The following is a 19,036-nucleotide window of genomic DNA, read 5'->3' as shown; positions in this document are numbered from 1 at the left end:
AAAGCTAGCGTGTACACCTCCCCCCTCCCCCCAAGAGAGGGGTTTTAAAAACGTTGCTGTTGGTTTTTATGTCATCATATATTTCAAAAGCATGTATTGATTACTACATCAAACTGCAGTCTCATAAGCAACAAAGATCACTATGCAAAGCTGTAAACCTGCAGCTGTCTCCGAGCTGTCAGAGTTAATTACTTCATAGCCCCCATGCCTTTTGCGTTCCTCCACTGATGCTTGTTGCCCGGACACAGCTCGCCTCCTGTCCCCTGTTGCTACTCATTGCTTTGCTCCTCGCTGTCATTGTAAGGGTTAAAGGGCATGCTGTGCTTGTCCAGTCCGCAGAATGCTGGGATTAATAATACAGTGTGCAATGCGGGAGGGTAGAATGAATTGTGATACAGTGCTCTGCTAACACCTCCAATTCAAATTGATATGAATATTCATCTGACTTGGAATGTCAGCAGCACTGTAGGAGTGGAAGGGTTTGATTGAGCTGAGTCAGAGGGAGGGCTGTTTAAGCAATTAACTAAAACTGCAGTTTCTCGTTCTTCATGAAAAGCAGTAATATCAATTCTGCATAGCTCTCTACCTGTATTTATAAATCAACATGTGATTTTATCATCTATCACCATTAAGGGTTTGTCACACATCTTATCCCGTGTTCAGATGTCATCCCATGCACAGAACATGCGCCACAGTCCTAAAGTTAAAAAAACCTTTCTTTTTCTTTTCAGCAGTAGATTTGTTTACAAGACAACATGTACCAGCACTAATGGACTGGTTTAATGGTTCAAAACCGTTTATATGTAATACTTTTTTCCTCTCTGCTTTTTTAAATGATTTATTTAGTTTTACTCAAATCCTGTACATAGTGCCTTGCCCTCCCTTTTCACCTTTTATACCTCTGCGAAAAGATAGCAATTTCTACAAAGCGTTTCATGCGCGGTGCACATGTTAATAAGATGCAAATCAAACCGAAGCCTTTGAGGGTTCAGTGTTTTTAACGAGCTTCGACTTACCACATGCATTATCAGACACACAGCCTTTGTCTGACCTAAAGTTTGAGGAAGCGACTGCTTTTTTAATAGGACTGTTGATGAAATGTGACAGCTTGTGTTTCTGCTGGAAGTTCTCTTTTCCACAAGAGAGTCCAGTCCCTTTCCGACACATGGCTATTTCCTATTATTGTCGGCTTGGCTGTTTTCATAACTGTAGTCAGAAGGATCAAAATTGCTCCCTTGCTTTTAAATTACTTTTGAAGTGGGCCTTTGTTGTTGCCTTGGGTGGCCAACCGTGGTCCTAGAGAGCCACAATCCTGCAGGCTTTCTGGGTATTTTTAAATCATCAAGACCCGTTGTGTTGACCAATTAAGAAAATAATCAGTTCAATAAAGTAACTGAGAACTCAGGTGGAAGAACCTTGCGGCTATTTGAAAAAATGAAACTCTTATTGTAAATAAAAACAATTCAAGTGCTCGGCTTGCCCTCAGAGTCTAGGAATGACCACAGTGAGGTGTTTTCATTCTTCTTGGCTTCCCCTGTAAATGCTTTTCTTCTGTGCTGCTCCATGGGACGGTAATGAACTGTGCATCTTCTTGTCTGCAAGAGAAATAATTGATGATGTGGGTTTTAGTGCCGGCTGGCCATAAGATTTGAGAGGTGAGGATCTCACCTCAATGCATTTGCAAACTCGCTTTAGTTTAGTCTTTGATTATCCCCTGCAAGGGTGCATGTATAATTTAAAGAGCAAGCAGCATAATTTTTACTATTTTTTTTTTTTTTTTGGCAGTATCCCTTTCCCTCTTATGTTTGCAATCATTCTTATGTTTGCAGTCATTCTTAATGGTTCTTATTACTTGAAACTTGGTAAGGACATTCTTTAATCATAATGGAGAACTGTTCCTTTTGTGGGAGATCATCAGACTGAAGTGGCTTGAAACAGTGAGCTGGGTGCTAGGAGTTTACTGTGCCTTGAGGTCCTCCTGTTACATTTAAATTGGACTGTATCAAATGCTGGTACAAATATGCACTAAGACTCCATTGTCTGCGTGAAACACACCCACGCAACATCTTTCATCTCTTGCTCTCCCAGGTGTACGAGCGAGGCACCAATGTGGATCAGTTTGTGACCCGCTTCCTGCTGAAGGAATCAGCCAATCAGATTCAGTCCCTTCTGAACTCGGTGGAGAGCGCAGTCGATGCCATTGAAGAGCAGACCTCCCAGCAGACAGGGTAAGCCGTCATGATTTTATTACCGTAATTCTCATAGATATATATATATAATATACAATGTGTGTAACTGTGCGGAGGGAACCTTATACACAATGTGCTACCAGTATATAACATGCAGAAATTCCCCTAAAATTGTGTGTTATATTTTTGTAACTTATCAAACAGGAAATGCAGATTTCAACTGAGTTTTGATATGAAAATGTGGGACCGAAAAACCCAGACAGTTCAGATTTAATGAATTTGTTTAATGAAAATGTCAACATCAACATCCACGTGAGGAAGGGAGAGGAGGCGAGGGTGAGGGGTTGGAAAGAGAGAAACGGTAGAGAAATGGAAGGGGCTGCAGAACCAAGACAGTGCGTGCATTAAAGCAAACCCAATTAGTTTGGTTTTGGCGCTCGGGTACCTCTTGAGTAAGACCTGAGAACAAGCTTGTTTAAAAAGCTGCGAGAGAAGCACTGGATTTTTCTTGGCTTCTCTTCATGGGGTTTTTACTGCAGACACAGAGGAGAGTGAGCGCTTTGCTCCTAGACTTTCAAAAGGCTTTCCAGCACTGGAGACGAAATGTTTTTGGTTTCTTTTTAATCACTAGATCATTCATCCTTGACCACGACACTCTGGAGTGACTGTGACTGAAGCATATGCACTTAATCACCTAATTAGTGAGACAGTTGATTGGACACTGGATATGGAGTGATTTCAGCTGTTGATTTGCAAGCTTGAATAAAAGCAATAAAGAAAATCACAGAAAAATAAATAAAAAGTCACTGCACCTGCTCTAAAACAGAGTTTGTCATTTTTCGTTCGCATCAAGTGAATTTTATCCAAATATAGGGTTTTTTTTTATGCACAAATATATAAGTGATACATTTCTTTTGATGCTCAGTAAACATGCATATATAGTACAGAATCTACCCCCATGTCTCAATTCATGCATACATATAAAATTGAAATATATATTTTTTGGTACTGCTGTACTGTGAGCTGTGATAGCCTTGCAAGTCTGTGTGTGAGTCTGTGTGCTTGTGTATATTTGTGAGTGTGTTTGTGTGCTTGTGAGTCTGTGTGTATTTATTTGTGTGTGTGTGTTTTTTTGTGAGTGTGCATGAGTCTGCTTGTGTACATTGTGAATGTGTGTTTGTGTTTGTGATTCTGTGTGTATTTTTGTTTGTGCGGTTGCTGCTTGTGATTCTGTGTATTTGTTTGTGTGGTTGCTGTCTGTTTCTGCTTATGGAGATTATAGAGAAAGGTGTGTCGAATGCACATATAGCCTGGCTTGACCTCACTGTGCTGGTTTCTCTCACACAGTCACTACCAGAGTAAAGGGGGTCACCACGTCTCGGAGGCCCGGTACGAGAACCCTGTCCATGAGTACCCCCCCAACAACAGGGTCACCGCCAGGGAGCAGAAGAGGAACATCCAGACTGGTAATGGGGCAGCTTTCTCCTCCTGTCCCGTTTCAGAAATTCATTACAGTTTGACCCATCCGGCAGCAATGTCACAGTGCAGTAGATCAAGAGAGCTGGAGGTCACTCGATAGAGAGCTGCCATGGTTCTGTTTGCAAAAGAAATCTCTGCACATACGACAGCGGTGCAGAGATGTGTTTGATGAACATTGTTTTTAACAGATTTGTGCACATCAAGTTATCAGAAATTGGCATTCTGAATTGGCTTCATTTAAATAGGGATCCAGTTGACAAAGCTCAAACTTATTTAAGTTTTTTAAAGACTTTTTACAAGTCTATTTTAATGGTTATAGCGACATCATGAAACAAGACTTCTTGGTTGGTCTTTTTTCATGGGTAATCGTGTAACACAAAGATTGTCCATTAAATCCCTGTGTGGCTTGCCTAGTAAAGTCACGGCCGTGTGGTGTGCGGGGTGAGTGCTGCAGTCAGGGAGCCAAGTTGTGCCAAGTTGTTCTTCTTGGTGTCACTCCCACAGGTAGAGGAGGGAAAATCATCACAGACTGTTTATCTGCACCATGCTACTGCAGCCCCTGCTGCCGAGGCACTGGGTGAGCTTGAGCAGAGCCTCTGTCCTCCTGGGGCCGGTAGCTCTCTGACATCCCCTGCCGTGCTCCTTGGTGTAAAGAAGGAATTGGCTTGGCATTGGGATCAGAGGATATACACTGGCCTTCAGTTCTCCTTGGCTGTTGTGAGGAGTCGCTAGAGTGACACAGAGTAATTGGATATTATAAATTGGGCCAAACAAAATCGGACGCTCCCAACTTACAACAGAAATGATAAGAAGGAGATGAGAAAAGTGAAAATACCATCCTGTAACCTACATTCTCCAAATCAATTACAATTTCTAGAAACTAAATCAGGCTCTGTCTGCCTTCACTGGTTCATAAACTAAATCAGGCTCTGTCTGCCTTCACTGGTTCATAAACTAAATCAGGCTCTGTCTGCCTTCACTGGTTCATAAACTAAATCAGGCTCTGCTGCCTTCACTGGTTCATAAACTAAATCAGGCTCTGCTGCCTTCACTGGTTCATAAACTAAATCAGGCTCTGCTGCCTTCACTGGTTCATAAACTAAATCAGGCTCTGCTGCCTTCACTGGTTCATAAACTAAATCAGGCTCTGTCTGCCTTCACTGGTTCATAAACTAAATCAGGCTCTGCTGCCTTCACTGGTTCATAAACTAAATCAGGCTCTGCTGCCTTCACTGGTTCATAAACTGCTGCTCTATTTATAAACAAACGTACTGCACATGATAGCGCTGATTTATTGTAAAGGGTCTCTAAAACTAGATTACAACCGTTGGTAAATAGATTCATTTTTTGTAAGCATTTTTGCGGATTACATTAATAAATGTGTCCTGTTAAATGTGACAGCGACTGCTGCTGCTGCTGGGAAATGAGGTTATTTTGCCTCCTTGGCTTTTGGTTGTATTATATGTCAAACAGTAATTCAAATAAATAAATCACTGGATATGGCAAAATAATTTGAAAAAATAATTGGACATTCCAAATTGGGGGGGAAAATAAATTAAGAAAAATTATGATTGGTCATTTTTTTTCAAAAAAAGGAAAAAAAGTCTAAGCTCTGTAAAGTATTTTAGAACAGTAATAATCAGGGTTGAGGTAAATTCCTTTTTCAAATCAAATCTCAATTCCCAATCTTTTGAAGAAATTGGAATTAATAGGTTTTAGAGACATAATAATTGTTGTGATTGTTCAACTGCTTTCATTTGAGGACAGTTAATTGACTAACACAACAGTGACTTAAGTCATGTGTTGTGTCTGTGAGAAGCTATTTTTTGCAGACCACTGCTAGTTTTGGTCAGTGATGTGTTGGAATTGATTAAAAGGGAAAGGGAATTGGAATTTGGAATTGAGTTTAAATTGGAATTGCAATGGAAAAACAGGAACTGACACTAAGTCTGGTAATAATCAGGTCTGCCATCCTTGTACGCAAAATAAAGAAAGAAAGAAAGAAAGAAAGAAAGAAAAAAGAAAGAAAGAAAGAAAGAAAGAAAGAAAGATTAAGGGAAAGTACATAGTTTAACTCTGGGATGAGGTACGCTAGTTTGTGTTACTTTGGACACTGCTTTTGGCAGATCTGGCACATTGGAGTGAAGTGCTCATAAATCACAGAGAATGGCCTCCAAGCAGCACTAGGCCGGAGCTGTTGTCACTACCATTCATCACTGTAAAGAGCTCCTGCTCTCTCCTCTCAGTGGAAGACAGATGTACATCTCAAATCACTGCGGCTAGTTCTTGACATCTTTAATCCTATTGAGTGTCTGCTGAGAAACCTGTCCGATCATCGACCCAGCAGAGCACTGGATTCTCGTCGCTTCTGTTTCATTCTGACATGTGTCATACTTGTTGTTATGAGCTGCATCCTATGAACCGCTAATGCAACCATGACACACTTAGCAAAAGCTGGTCTGAAGAGATAAAGCTCGATTCTTCAAGAGTTTAGCAGCAATGGGAGCTGCACGTTGTCACTTTGTCCCCGAGGTAAATTCTACATTGAAGAGCCACGGTTCCAGCAGCAACTACACATAACCCTTATCCAAACCTTTATCTTAATTCTAACCGTAATAGCAAATTGCAATTCAGTCCCCCCGGGAGACGACTGAAGCAATGTTACAGTAAATACTATTGAAAGCGTGGCCGCTGCCAGGACATTTACTGTACTCTCCTACTCTCGTTTAGTTTTACTCTAAACAGACTGCACATGCCTAAAACTTTTCTTAGTTAAATAAGTGAGTTGTAGTTTTCAACACAACTTAACAAGGCAAAGAGAGAGATCCAGCCTGCTGATCCAAGGTGCAGTGGGCCCCAGGTGTTAGAGCAGCCTTGTTAGCTCTGGGTTACTTTAATGAATCGCTTGTACGCTGCAGTGCAGCAATGCAGGGTCACCTGGCATGGCATAAAGGTCTATATCCGCCTCACTGACACCTGTCTGTAGCTGCTGCCTGGCTTGTCTCGTCTGGATCTACCAGCAGCACACTGCCAGGATAGAGCACAGATCAAGTACAACTCAGACACAAATCCCAGATACGCTCCACAGGAACTCCAGGGGTTGTTTTAACTTGAATACATTTTTTTCTGGTTTTAGGCGATTATTAATATTAGAGAATCAATCAGGTTATACATAAAGGTTATGTGGTATAAAAAGCCAAAATGTGCAATAGATAGACTATAGTATGTTTGTCCCGTTTGCAGTTCAGAAATGATAAGTTTACAGAGTATAGTAAAGAAGGCTTCTATCATCTCATTAAGCATAATAGGAAGCAGAGATGCTAGGGTAACAGAGCAAATCAAATACACCCTGTAATACAGTGTGAGTTGCTGTAAGCAGGGAGGAGTGGAGTTCAGCACCACGGACAGAGCATCATCAGAGGCGCTGTCTTTGGTCCTGAAATCTGCTTAAGGTGACATCACAATGCAAGCCAGCCCTGAACAGCAGTGTGCACAAGTCATCACGAGTGATGCTGGGCCAGGTCTTTGTGACATGCTTGATGACAGCATCGCAGCTGTATAGCAGGCAGCTGAAGAAAGATGGGCAGCATTGCTAGACCAATAAGTTTGTGGATGGTTTATGTTTGCAGCAGTTGTCGGACGTTTCTAATGTTCCTTTCTTTAATCTGTATGCTACTGATCGGTGTCCACTCAGAACAAGGGCAGAGTATCGTCTACTCTGCTTCTTCTGTTTCCAATATTTCAAATGCAACACTTTCTTTTTTCCCCACCCAGGTCCAGTGGAGATCAAAGAAGAGGGGTTGGAAGCCCAGATAAACAGACTGGCTGAGCTGATTGGGAGATTGGAGAGCAAGGTAGGAAACCAGCTAGACGAGGCAGCGTTTTCATGCACTTTTTTCATACCTGAAAAACACAGAACTGACTCTCCTGTGCAGTATTCATTACCAGCGCTTCATCTTAACAGGCAATAGCCAAAAGGCTTTAAAAACATTTTAAAAACGTGATGCATTGCTTGTGGGTCCCATTTCATTTTATCCTGTAGATTGTGTAGTGCAGTTGATACAAGTGGTTGAAAGAACCATATAATTACCAGTATGTGTTACAAATCAGTTGGTTACACTGTGTTGCGATTGTTTTCCATTCCTATTAAATACAAATCCATTGCTGATATAACCCATCGCTGACTGTGTGTGTCTATGAGAGAGAGAGAGAGAGAGAGAGAGAGAGAGAGAGAGAGAGTGCTTTCTGCTGTCTTCTCAAGCCTGCTGTCTCTTTTAAGTACCTCTCCTGTCACTGTCACACTGGGCTTGCCAGCTGGCCTTCACGCCTCACCTTCAATAAACACCAAAAACAGAGAAAAACAAATTAGTAAAACTGGGGGTAATTATTCTCCCAGGGTTCACAGCAGGACAATGCCATTACAGCCCTGTTTGTGTTGGGAATGGCCTCTGGTAACCCAGTCATTTAAACCGCTTGCTTATTACTGTTTTGCCTTGGCTGGGGCTGTCAGAGAGTAATTATTGGAGCTTGACATCTAATTGCGGTGGAGTCTGCAGCAATTTCTTCAGCTTGATTTGGTGTCCCTCTGAGTCCCATCTTCACAAGCACTGAAGATTACCAAATGGAGTGTCCAGCAAATGGATTGTCATTGTTAGTGCAATTTCTTCCAATAATAATAGCAACCCTGGCGTATTATTACACACTAGATGAAGCAGGCTTCTGATCTAACAACAAGCTAACCAACACAACCTCTTTATAACCCTGTTGTAGACCAAACAAGTTCATAGCTGTAGATATTTGCCAAATTAAAGAAATATAAAATGGGGAATGCTAGTATAGTGCTGGGAACTGCATTTTTAAAATCATCTGCATTTTGTGCATTGTGATATGAAAGGACTTGTGACGGAGCTCAGCCTAGTTCTTATTGAGAAGATATTTTTAAACGGACATGCGAGCTAATAGAGGCATTGCTGTACCTAGGATATATGTTGGCGTGAGTGGAGCATGGAGACTGAACTTCCCTTTGCCCCCTGTAGAGGGCAAATTTGAGACACCTTAGACCAGGGGTCTCCAACCCTGGTCCTGGAGAGCTATGGGGTCTTCTGGTTTTCATTTCAACCGAGTTCTCAGTTACTTAATTGAACCAGTTATTGGCTTAAGTCAAGATTAACATGTGTTCCGGATCATTAGCCATTGATGATGTAACGACACCTAGAAAACCTGCAGGATTGGGGCTCACCAGGACCAGGGTTGGGGACCCCTGATCTAGACTGTGCAGCCTTCCTTCCTTCACCAGCTGTTTTTGCAAATGCATTAACCCATTCATGCATGCCGATTAAAAAGCTTATTTTTCAGCTATCGTGCACGAACGGGTTAATATTGCTTCACTTCTTGTGCGTTTGCCTGACTAAAAGAGAGAGACGTCAGCTGCCAACACAGTCCCGGTTCCGGCCTGCTGATCCAACAGCTGTTCGTTACAATTCACATGTAACTTGGCATTGAAAAAACGCTCCATTATGGGTACATAACAGAACCAATGGGTCCCGGCTGAGCCAGTGCTTCTTTAAAAATGCATGACTGTATGGCTGCTGCTGTAGGTCTTTCTATTTTAAAGGAGAGAGACACAGCTGGATAGTGTAGCTTACATTGTCTTAGTATCGTTCCTAGTTTCTTTTTTTTCTGTTTTACCATTAAATTATTTTATTGATTTTTCTACTTTTTTGCAACAAAAGAACAGGCTATGAATGAAGTATTATTGTAGTATATAGGGTTGTTTGTGTACAGAACCAGTTGAAAAGGAAAGTTAAAAAACTAATAATAATAATAATAATAACAAACTGTACCCATGCCTATCATGCAGAAAACAGTAAAGAGAAAGAAACGTGCCAGTTTCTGAAGCCTGTCTCCCTGAGAAATTCAAGGCGTCTAATATTTCTATGATGCAAGCAGCCACTCATTAAAGTAGATGAATTTATGTTTTTCAAGTGGATTCGGTTGTCACTCTATGGATTGGCACATTTAAAGATGCCCGAAGAGGCCCAAATATCTGGACCATCTCTGCTCAAATTTTCTTTGCTAGAGTTTGTGCTCTTAACCAGGTGAGCTACCTTTTTTTATAAGAGTATTCACTCCCCTTGTTCACTTGAAGAGGTCCAGTTAACCTGCACCACAGAGTAATAAAGGACTGAATTACATCTTTTTATATATCTGACTGTGGTGGCCCTTTAACAACCCACAAAACAGCCAGAAAATTGGAAGGACAAGCCCACAAAACCAGCTTTAGCCAAGTGTTAAAGATGCTTTGGGATTATTAAAAGCATCCCATACAAAAGCATTCCACTTTGATGGTGCTTAAGAACCTATTACCTTATCTTAATATATATGCTACAGGCATCAGAAATTTAATAATACTTAACTTTGACTTGTTGAAGCCATAAGCTATTTAAAAGCAACCACCTATAAAATAGTTGTGCATTGTGTGTATCTCTTGAGCACAGTTCAGCTTTCCCATATAGTGTGTTGTTTGTGGTGCCAAGCTTGTACATTCATTGGCATTGACACTTAAACACTAACAAGCAAACACAAGCACGTGTTATACTAACTGGCTTCGAAATGTGTTAGGCGACTTGTCACTGTAAATATCTTCTTATAGTTTTACGTTTTCTTTTCTGTTTGTTTTTTATACTGCTGATAAAAGGCACTATATTAAACCAATATAGCTTTTGGACATTTCCAATTCCTGCAAATGCATAGTGTGGGGCAGTCAGGTGATAGAATTGTGCAGAATAGAGTGCTGTGTCGTGCTTCAGACCAGCTGGTCTGTTGAGCATGTAGAAACGGACTGTGAGCTCGGCCCATACATCTTGATAACGTATCTTTGGGAATCTTACAACTGGACAATGAATTATTGAATAGCCATGCACCTTGGAGGCATTTCTTTATTACTAGTGATTCTCCAATTGACTGTGCTTTCCCTGCTCAAGAATTGAAGCTGCCAACTGCGAGGATGTCAAATAAATGGGATGCAGTGCTTAGTTTTTGTTTAGTTTTTTTTTTTTTTTTTACAAACCATCTAAAGATTTCCACCGACCAGGTTACATTTTTGTTAAATTCTTGCAATTAAAGCATTGTGATAATGTACTCACAGAGAGTAGAAAGCCTGCGCTTTCCTTGCAAGAATCATTTCACAGTATAATGGAGTCAAACATCCTCTACAGTAATGAAAAAAGCAACACATGTTGCAAAAAATCATTAGTGTAGCTGCGTGCAATCGGTGTGAAAGGACCCCTTTAAACACTGAGGTGTATCGCGCGTTTCCTGCTACAGTATGGCAGCCCATGCAGTAGCTGTGTACTGTTTGATCGTGTTTTCCACGAGCCCCAATGGTTTTAAAGGATTGTTATGAAGGTAGCGTCACTTGACGTTGTGTTCGTTATCATTAGAGTTAGCCTGTCCCAGTGCATGTATTTCAACAGCAAGCTGGGGTTGCACCCAAAACCTTAAGGTGACTTTAACCCTGGTTCGTTCCTGTTAACATACAGTCGACTATATTGAAACTGCCTCGCCCCACAGTCAATGTGGCTCATTAACATTAGGGCAGTGTCAGCGTACTGGAGTGTTTTTCCAAAGACCCTTGTAAACGTGTTGCTCCCGTGTTTTTGTACAGGTTAAAAATGGTTAGCATAAAAGAAGCTGTAAAGACAATAAGATCTATTTTTTTAGAAAGGACTGGTGCAAACTCTCCAGTTCAATCTATTGCAGTCCCCCGTCCCCTGCTAGAGATCCTAGACTTCTCTAGAGTGCGACAGTGTTCCACAGTGCTGAGGCACGGGGTGCGCTACCCTCTGCCCAGCGGATACTCATGTGTGGTTCTTTGTGGTTCTTGTTGCAGACTGTGTGGCTTGACCTGCACCAGAGGCTGACTGACACTGATGGCACAGCCTGCGCAGTAAGTAGCATTCCCTTTCGAAATCCCATGTGGCTGAAGTTGTTGCACGAATTATAAAGAATAGCAGATGGCATGTACCTCTCGGGTTCAGCCTTTGCACCCCTCCTTCTATCCCACCAATGTTTTAAAAGCATGCTCCCACGTTGATTTCATCACTGTTATAAGTGCATGTACAGCAGCGTAGGCAGTCTCCCTTTCCCACCCTGTGGAATACATTAAAGCAATTCCATATTCGGGTTTCGAGAATCCTAAATTTGATTTAGGCTTGGCATTAGGCTTGAAGAATGAAAACAAATTGAATCATGCTTTCTATATCTGTATTGCTTTTGCCCTTATCAGCTTTTACATTCTCTCATGTATACCTCAAATGAGATTACCAGCAGCTTACCTGACAGCCTTCGACTGACTGGCATGCGGATGTGTTCTCTTATTTATTTAGTTTATTTTGAATTTGGGATGGATTTCGTTATCATGGAGGGAATTGACAGCAGGTTGAAAGCTCTGCTAATCCACACAACTGGCAGAGCATAGACCATGCCACCTCCCCACCCCACCTATTTTGCAAGGTCACAAAAACTTTTTTTCTTTTTTTGAATGTTGGTGTTACCCAAAAATCTAAAGTTTTAGGTAGTGGAAAAGAAGAAACAACTTTTTTTATTGAACTAACGTAACATGTTTCAAGACCACATGGGGGTTTGAAAGTGAGTTTGAGAAGAAATCGATTTTAGAATGACAACACAGCTGTCCAAAAAGGTGCACATGAGTTCTTGCAGTGTTCCAATGAGTAATTTTCTACCAATCTCAAGCCTTCGGTTTCAGAACCAATTCTAAATCCACACAGCTGCATGGGTTTGGTGGCGGTTTATTAAATGTCAAGGCATTTTACTGTAAGTTAATACGCATGTGTTAGTGTGTCTCCTGCAATTTCAGTGTGAAAACTATCAGGTTGGGAATTTGCCCTCATTTCCTAACACTGTCCGGACACCAGGATGTCTCAAAACCAAGACAACCCTGGTCAAACATGAGCAGGCTGGATTGTGGTGCGGGCTGTCTGCCTGCTGGATAGTCACAAAGCATTGGAAATCAAGAATTCAAGACACCTAACCCTTGTTGTGATCTCAGTGGCAAAAGTCCTGTATCAGAGCCAGCCTGGAAGCCAGCAGGGTGCGTTTTGTGTTTCAGTATTAATCCCTCTCATGCACAGTCAGGCAATAAAGCTCTGCTGCACTGTGTCACCAGTCATGCTGGAGGCAGTGACGGACGGGGAAGATTTCCTGCCTTGGCTCCTCTTTATCTGACATGTCTGTCCTCGGTTGCTTCCGCAATCAGCCACTGCAGAATTTTCTGCCTTTTGTCACGATTGCACCTTCTCACCAGCCACAGAGCTGACCATGGGGAGGGCTCGCTGGGTAAGGGGCACCTTGTCACGCCTTGTCTAAATTCTACCTTTCTCACGTCTCTGTATGGATGATGGTCACCCTTTAACATCGTTCTCAGCGAGACCACCACAGGCCTCGTTAGCTCATGCTCCGAAGACTGCAGGGAGCGAGAGAGAGGGGCGGCCTTTCTCTGTGGGATCATGCAGTGGTTTGTTTGTTTGTTTGTGTTTTCTCCCAAGACGTGCAGTTTGTGACTCCTGATGCAGAGGCATCCAAAATACAAATCTGGTGCCAATCCACTGTAATTACTGTATCTTTTTAAACCTCAGTGCATTGCAAACTGTCAGTAATATACATGTGTGTGGGAGGTGCTCTCATTTGAGAACAACACATTGCTTAGCTGCTGATTACTGAGGGCTTTTTTTTTGTAATTTTTTCTTTTGCATCTGGCAGGGAAATTGTACCGAATTCCTTATGTTTTTATTACACACTCCAGGCGTGAATGTGACTAAAGTGAAAATGTGTTTGAACACAACACTCCCTGAGAGCATCTCTTGAAAGGGAATCTGATTTCATATGAAAAGCACTGGGGCTCAAAGGTTTATACAGTGATCAGTAATTCTAGTGTGGAAATGGGATCTCTTTGAACTAGGAAGAACCCCCGCAGATCTATGTAGGAGCTCTGGCATCAATAAGGTGGGTTATTCGCTGCATGTGTTAAATGTTGAATACATCTAGCCCAGTTGTTTATGGGATAGCCAAGTCATTTCTATTTTATGTAGGATACTAAGATTGTACCCAAAATGCGATGTTTAATGCACTTCTTTGTGGAGAAATCCAACTCTGCTTTTAAAACATACAATCATTCCCAAAGCAAAGGGCTATTAAATATCAGAACAGCTGCTCCTCTGTTTGCAAACCCTGGGCAATCACGTCCGTTTCAGTAATGAGTGTGCACATCTGATAAGAGATCGAAAACGGTTGCATTTATGTAGGGGAATACACCTGAGAGTTTTATAATAGGTCTTTGTTTATTTCTAATATCACTGGTGGAAATGTCTATAGAGAGCAGGAGAAAGTGTGTTGCTGCTTACAAAGGTTACTAATGGTTTCAATTCGTTTTCATGACTCCCTCCTGCCAACCACTGCTTATAAAAACAGATTGGAAAATCAACAAGATGTATGAATGGCACTGTTTATTGGGAGAGCTCTGTTTAACTGACTGATGGATTAAAACATTTTCAGATATTTATTTTTTTTATGCAAATGTCAGCAATCAAAAAAAAAAAAGGGGGGGGGATAGGTTGAAATGAAAATGAAAAAGACGTCTCTCGCTCTCGTTCTAGAAATGAGCTCTATGCTATCAGAGAGGATGAGGGGGTGGCATGTGGGAACGAAGCGTAACTAATCAATGGGAGCAGCACTGCTTTTAGACTGCTCATACAGTGTTTGTTTAATGAAGTCTTACTTTATTGCGCTGGTATTATTGAAAGGTCATTGCAACTAAAGGTTGCAGCAATATGTTCACAAGCATCGTTGTGCAGTAGTATTCACATGCACAGATACACACCCATCATTTAGGCTCCAGCATTGTGTAAGATTCTAGATTTCTGTGGTGGTTTGTTTGTAATGTTTTGGGTGATTAGCTGTGCACTAGATCCCATCCCATTGACCGCCACCTTTGTCATGTTTGCAGTAACTCTAGTGTAGTGCTGATCACTTGTTAAAGATGCAGGGCTAATTTCCATCAAGCGCAAAGCGGAGGAGAACTGAACACAGCCAAACAACATTACAACATTTGCTGTTTTGTACGGTATATAATAAAATAAAACAACATTTGCATTCTTTCTTGCCGTTTCAATGTCAGGGTTGCTTTTGGCAGACAATCTGATAGAGATTTATTGTGGGACTGGAGAGAACTTTTAGTGCATTGATTGACTGTGTCTCTGAGAACAGATCATTCCGGAGGGAGAGCTGGGATGTGTGTGTGTGTGTGCGTGTGTGTGTGTTTCTTCCTAGGTTTAGTAAATTCCGACTCATCATCGTCTGTGTCCGTGTGTTGGGGTGAGCCAGGATGCTGAAGCATTGCCTGGGATGTGGTCATACTTCTAGCTAGGTGTCATTTTAGGGGAACTGCTAGAGGAGTTACTATGAACCCTGCATAGGGAAGCATGGCCAAAGAAGTGTAGTGAAGTGTGAAATCAGTAGGGAGAATTGCATTGCTCAGCTTTTGAGCAGTTTAATGGAAATGGCAATGAACATTTTCAGAACAAGCTTGCCTACTAAACGAGAAGCATTAAGAGCGCTGGTAGCATACCTAAAGAGAGAACCATCAATCACTGCAGTTATAAAAAATGAAAGTCGCTTGGGGGGGGGGGTTAATGTCAGGATCCATCTGTAATTAGACTGAAGTTCTTTTCTTGTGCTGATTAAAGAACATAAAATGAACTGATTGGAACACAATGCTGGGTGCTGTGTCAGGTGCAGATTAGGGAATTAGTGGCCATCCCTTTCTTGCTTAAGGCAAGATTAAAAATGAAATGAAATACAAACATACCAATTCAGCAGCAGATAACAGTGTTACAGCAGTGCTGCAATTTGGATTGAATGCAGGGCTCGCGTGAGCGCGGCTGGTTCACACCAGTCCGCTGCAGCACACGTGTTTTATACTTGAGCACAGTGCATTAGAAAAGGTACATGCTCTGTCTCTCTGTTTTTTTCCAGTCCTTGTACCTGGTACGTCAAGAGATGAGCGTATCCCAGAAGCACCTGGGAGAGTTCTGCGAGGCGCTGAAGCAGTACATGAAGAACGTCTCGGCACAGAGGGACTGCTTTCAGTAAGTTCAAGAGCCTCCATGGACCTGGAGCGTTGGCTCTCTCGAGTCTTCAGAGCAAAGCAAGATTTCCAAAACTGATCTTAGCCCCTAGCTGTAAACCCACCACCCCTCACCTCCAAGTGCTGTCAGCTTGTAGTCCAGACAGAGTGCCCGTCACCTAGAGTGCGGGTCCTCTGTTGATACCTGTTGAAACTGGCAGTGGGAGAGAGAGGCAATGGACGATAGTGCCTACAGAGTAGGTTGCTTGTTATGCTAATGCACCACCCACTGCCAGTCATAGAGGGCACACGTGTGGGAACATTGGCCCTGTTGAAATCCATTTAGTTTGCCCACCTGTGTTTTTTTTGTTTGTTTGTTTCTGTTGTTCATTAGAATATCCTGCCATCTAGTGCCGTCTTTTTAAAAGGTCTTGATCGAACTTCTGCTCTCTTCTGCAGCTTTACTGTGTTTTGAAAAAGAAAGCGATTTGCTTTTAACCCTTTGCTGTGTGAAGCCCTCAGAAGCAGTTAGGTCACCTTCCAGTGTACTGTACTGTTCATTACTACAGCACCTATTGTTAAAGTGGACCTGAATCTGTGCTGTTTTTAATCTTTGTTTTTCTATCCCCCAGTGTTACTGCAGTGAGGCTGCCTGATGGAATCACCTTTGTTGTATATGAGTTCTGGGAGGGAGAGGAGGAATGGAAGAGGTAATGTACATTATATATACAGTATATACAGACAGCATATTGAATAAGGGTATGAATATTGCAGTGGGCACTCATTCCAGGATACTTGGATTAGTGTGATTCTCAGTGCAAACCGTGCAAAGGCGATCCCATATCCCATTTCCCTGAGGTGATGGGCGCAACCTGGATCAACAGCCAGCATTCCACTTTCCCAATTCTTTCATTTAGTTCAGGTTCCGCTGCAGCTATCGACAGCGTTCCAATTATTATCGGCTTCGTGCCATTAGTAAACACTATTGATTTTCTGTCGACAGCCTAGATTTCAAGAGCTTTGATTGCCTACATTAAGTACCCAGGCTTGAACGCTGTTGCTATGGTAGCACTATCTGTACCTTAAGTCAGTGGTCCACTTTCTGTAAGCCATAACTAACGCCCCTGGAAGTCTGTTCCATTTGACAGCTTTCTATTTTTAATACTGATACTCTGCTAGAGGTCCAGTTTTTAACTGGGACATTGGATTCTCGTTTAGCATGACTGATGTTTAAAGTGTTGCCTAACTACAGTATCTGCTTTATACTGTCTCACATGAAGGACCATGAAGTGAAGTGCATCTTTTAAACAGTCCCTTGTGGAGCGCTCGACTTCAGTGAAGGAGAATTGAAGTGGCTGATGTTTTAAATAAGTGTGTGGTTACAGGTTTAGGGTTTAGTGTTAGGAGTTTCGTGTGTGCGTGCTTGTGTGTGCGTGCATGTCTGTGTGTGTGTGTGTGTGTGTGTGTGTGTGTGTGTGTGTGTGTGTGCGTGTGTGTGTGTGTGTGTGTGTGTGTGTGTGTGTGTGTGTGTTCTAATGCTCTTCGGCATCTCTCCCGTCAGACACCTCCAGAGCTCGCCCTGCAAGGTGTTTCAGCATGTGAAAGTGGACACTCTGACCCAGCCTGAGTCCGTCTCCAGCGTTGCTGTACCAGGTGAGCTGAGCAACCTGTCCCACACATGGCACCTTCATTCTTAGAGCCCCCTTGAAGAGAGACTGCCCTGTTTGAACCATTGTCTGCAGCATCACGCACCTTGCCAATCTGTTCGAAATGCAGAAGATCTAGGAGCATCCAATCCTCCAGCAGCATCTATACATAACCCTGATCCGGGCCTTACTCACCTGGACCTATTAAACACATAACCCTGATCAGAGCCTTATTCACCCAGACCTAATAAACACTTGTGTGGTATACTGACTTATACTGCCATCTGATGGCAAAAAAAAAAAAGAAAAAACACTAAATCGGGTGAGGCCAAAGTGGACCCTTCCACTCCTGGTCTTTGTTCGAACCTTGTTAAAAATGGTTTAATTGAACCAATTAAACCTCCATCCAGACCCTGAAGTAGTTAATTGTATAATTTTACCTGTTAAATCTGGAGTGGATTGGTCCTTCGGGACTGTGATTAGACACCCCAGACCTAAATACAACAGCTATACTTGTGTGCATCATCCTGAACAGTTAACATGCGTATGGATGCTCATATCTGGTGTGTATGGATATCACTTCCTGCTGATGGCAACAAAATCTTGTTCAGGTTACAGGTAATAAGGATTGATGATTGAGAATTCGATCCAGGCTCCTGATATCTGTGTGGTTTGTTTTCCCTTCTCTCCTCAGCTGCGTGGTGCTCTCTGAACCGGGACTGACTCCGCCCCAGCCCCGCCCGTGCCCCAGCCCGGGGCCCCGCCCCAGCCCCGCCGGGGTCGGGGCCCCAGACCACCCTTTTCTTCAGTAGCTGCTCACTGAATGCTCTTCCCCCACTGCTGAGGACTTACTTGCATCTTTTGTAATGACTTGTTTCCAAGCAGTGCTTGTTAGATACTTAACCAAGCACAGCGCAGGGAACGTAGGGTCTGTGAGGGCTTTGTGATTTACTGTTAAAGTGAAGGAAAGCAAACAACCCAACAGAAACAGAGCACCTCAGTGGAGACGTTCACTTTGAGTGCTTCAGCAGTGCATGTCTGAGAGCACAGGTACCGTCTCTTACTCTCCTTTCCACACCCGAATCCTCCCTCCCTTCCTTCATGCACTCACACACACACACAGCAACGCGATCCAGCTAAACAATTACAGAACATTGAAAACAGACTGAAAACATCATCACCCCTGACCTTTGGGACAGCGTTTGAGCTAACTAGAATCAGAGAGAAATCATGTGCTAGATTCGCAACACAAGAGCAACACTTTTTCCCCTACATGGTGTGTTGCTTATGAAATACACTGAATATACACACACACACACACACGCATCAGACTGATATCTTTTATTTTGGGACGATTCAGACAAAATCCCTTCTGCTGTGGAGAAATAAAAGTAAACCTTCTAAAATTCCTCATAAAACTGAATACCTGTGCAAAGGAAATAGCTTATCTAATAGTAACGTGATAGGTTACCTGTAGTGCTGGAATATACAGCCTCTGTACAGCATCCCGGGCACCTCTTGTTGCTTTCCTTCACTTTATGTCAAGTGCATGTGCTCTGGACGTACAGTCAGTTATTTGC

The 19,036-nt window shown here is 42.5% G+C and overlaps 1 protein-coding gene across 2 annotated transcripts in view; it reads left to right on the top strand.

Annotated features, from left to right (window-relative positions):
- Positions 1-18,232, top strand: part of LOC121296136 (N-terminal EF-hand calcium-binding protein 2-like) — a 63,469-nt gene extending 45,237 nt beyond the window's left edge. Inside the window, exons 6-13 of one of the 2 annotated variants that reach the window (XM_041221374.1) lie at positions 2,089-2,228; positions 3,537-3,655; positions 7,443-7,522; positions 11,560-11,616; positions 15,720-15,832; positions 16,443-16,520; positions 17,372-17,463; positions 18,151-18,232. In XM_041221374.1, the coding sequence (XP_041077308.1) occupies positions 2,089-2,228; positions 3,537-3,655; positions 7,443-7,522; positions 11,560-11,616; positions 15,720-15,832; positions 16,443-16,520; positions 17,372-17,463; positions 18,151-18,179 (708 nt within the window). In that variant the 3' untranslated portion in view covers positions 18,180-18,232. The remainder of the gene's footprint in view (positions 1-2,088; positions 2,229-3,536; positions 3,656-7,442; positions 7,523-11,559; positions 11,617-15,719; positions 15,833-16,442; positions 16,521-17,371; positions 17,464-18,150) is intronic. The other variant, XM_041221375.1, reaches the window with a different exon arrangement.
- The last annotated feature ends 804 nt before the right edge of the window (positions 18,233-19,036 follow it).

The sequence above is a fragment of the Polyodon spathula genome, chromosome 21 (genome assembly GCF_017654505.1).
Source record: "Polyodon spathula isolate WHYD16114869_AA chromosome 21, ASM1765450v1, whole genome shotgun sequence".
NCBI classification, from domain to species: domain Eukaryota; kingdom Metazoa; phylum Chordata; class Actinopteri; order Acipenseriformes; family Polyodontidae; genus Polyodon; species Polyodon spathula.
The sequence above is the reverse complement of the archived record's forward strand: the minus strand, read 5'-3'. Positions and strand labels throughout refer to the sequence as shown.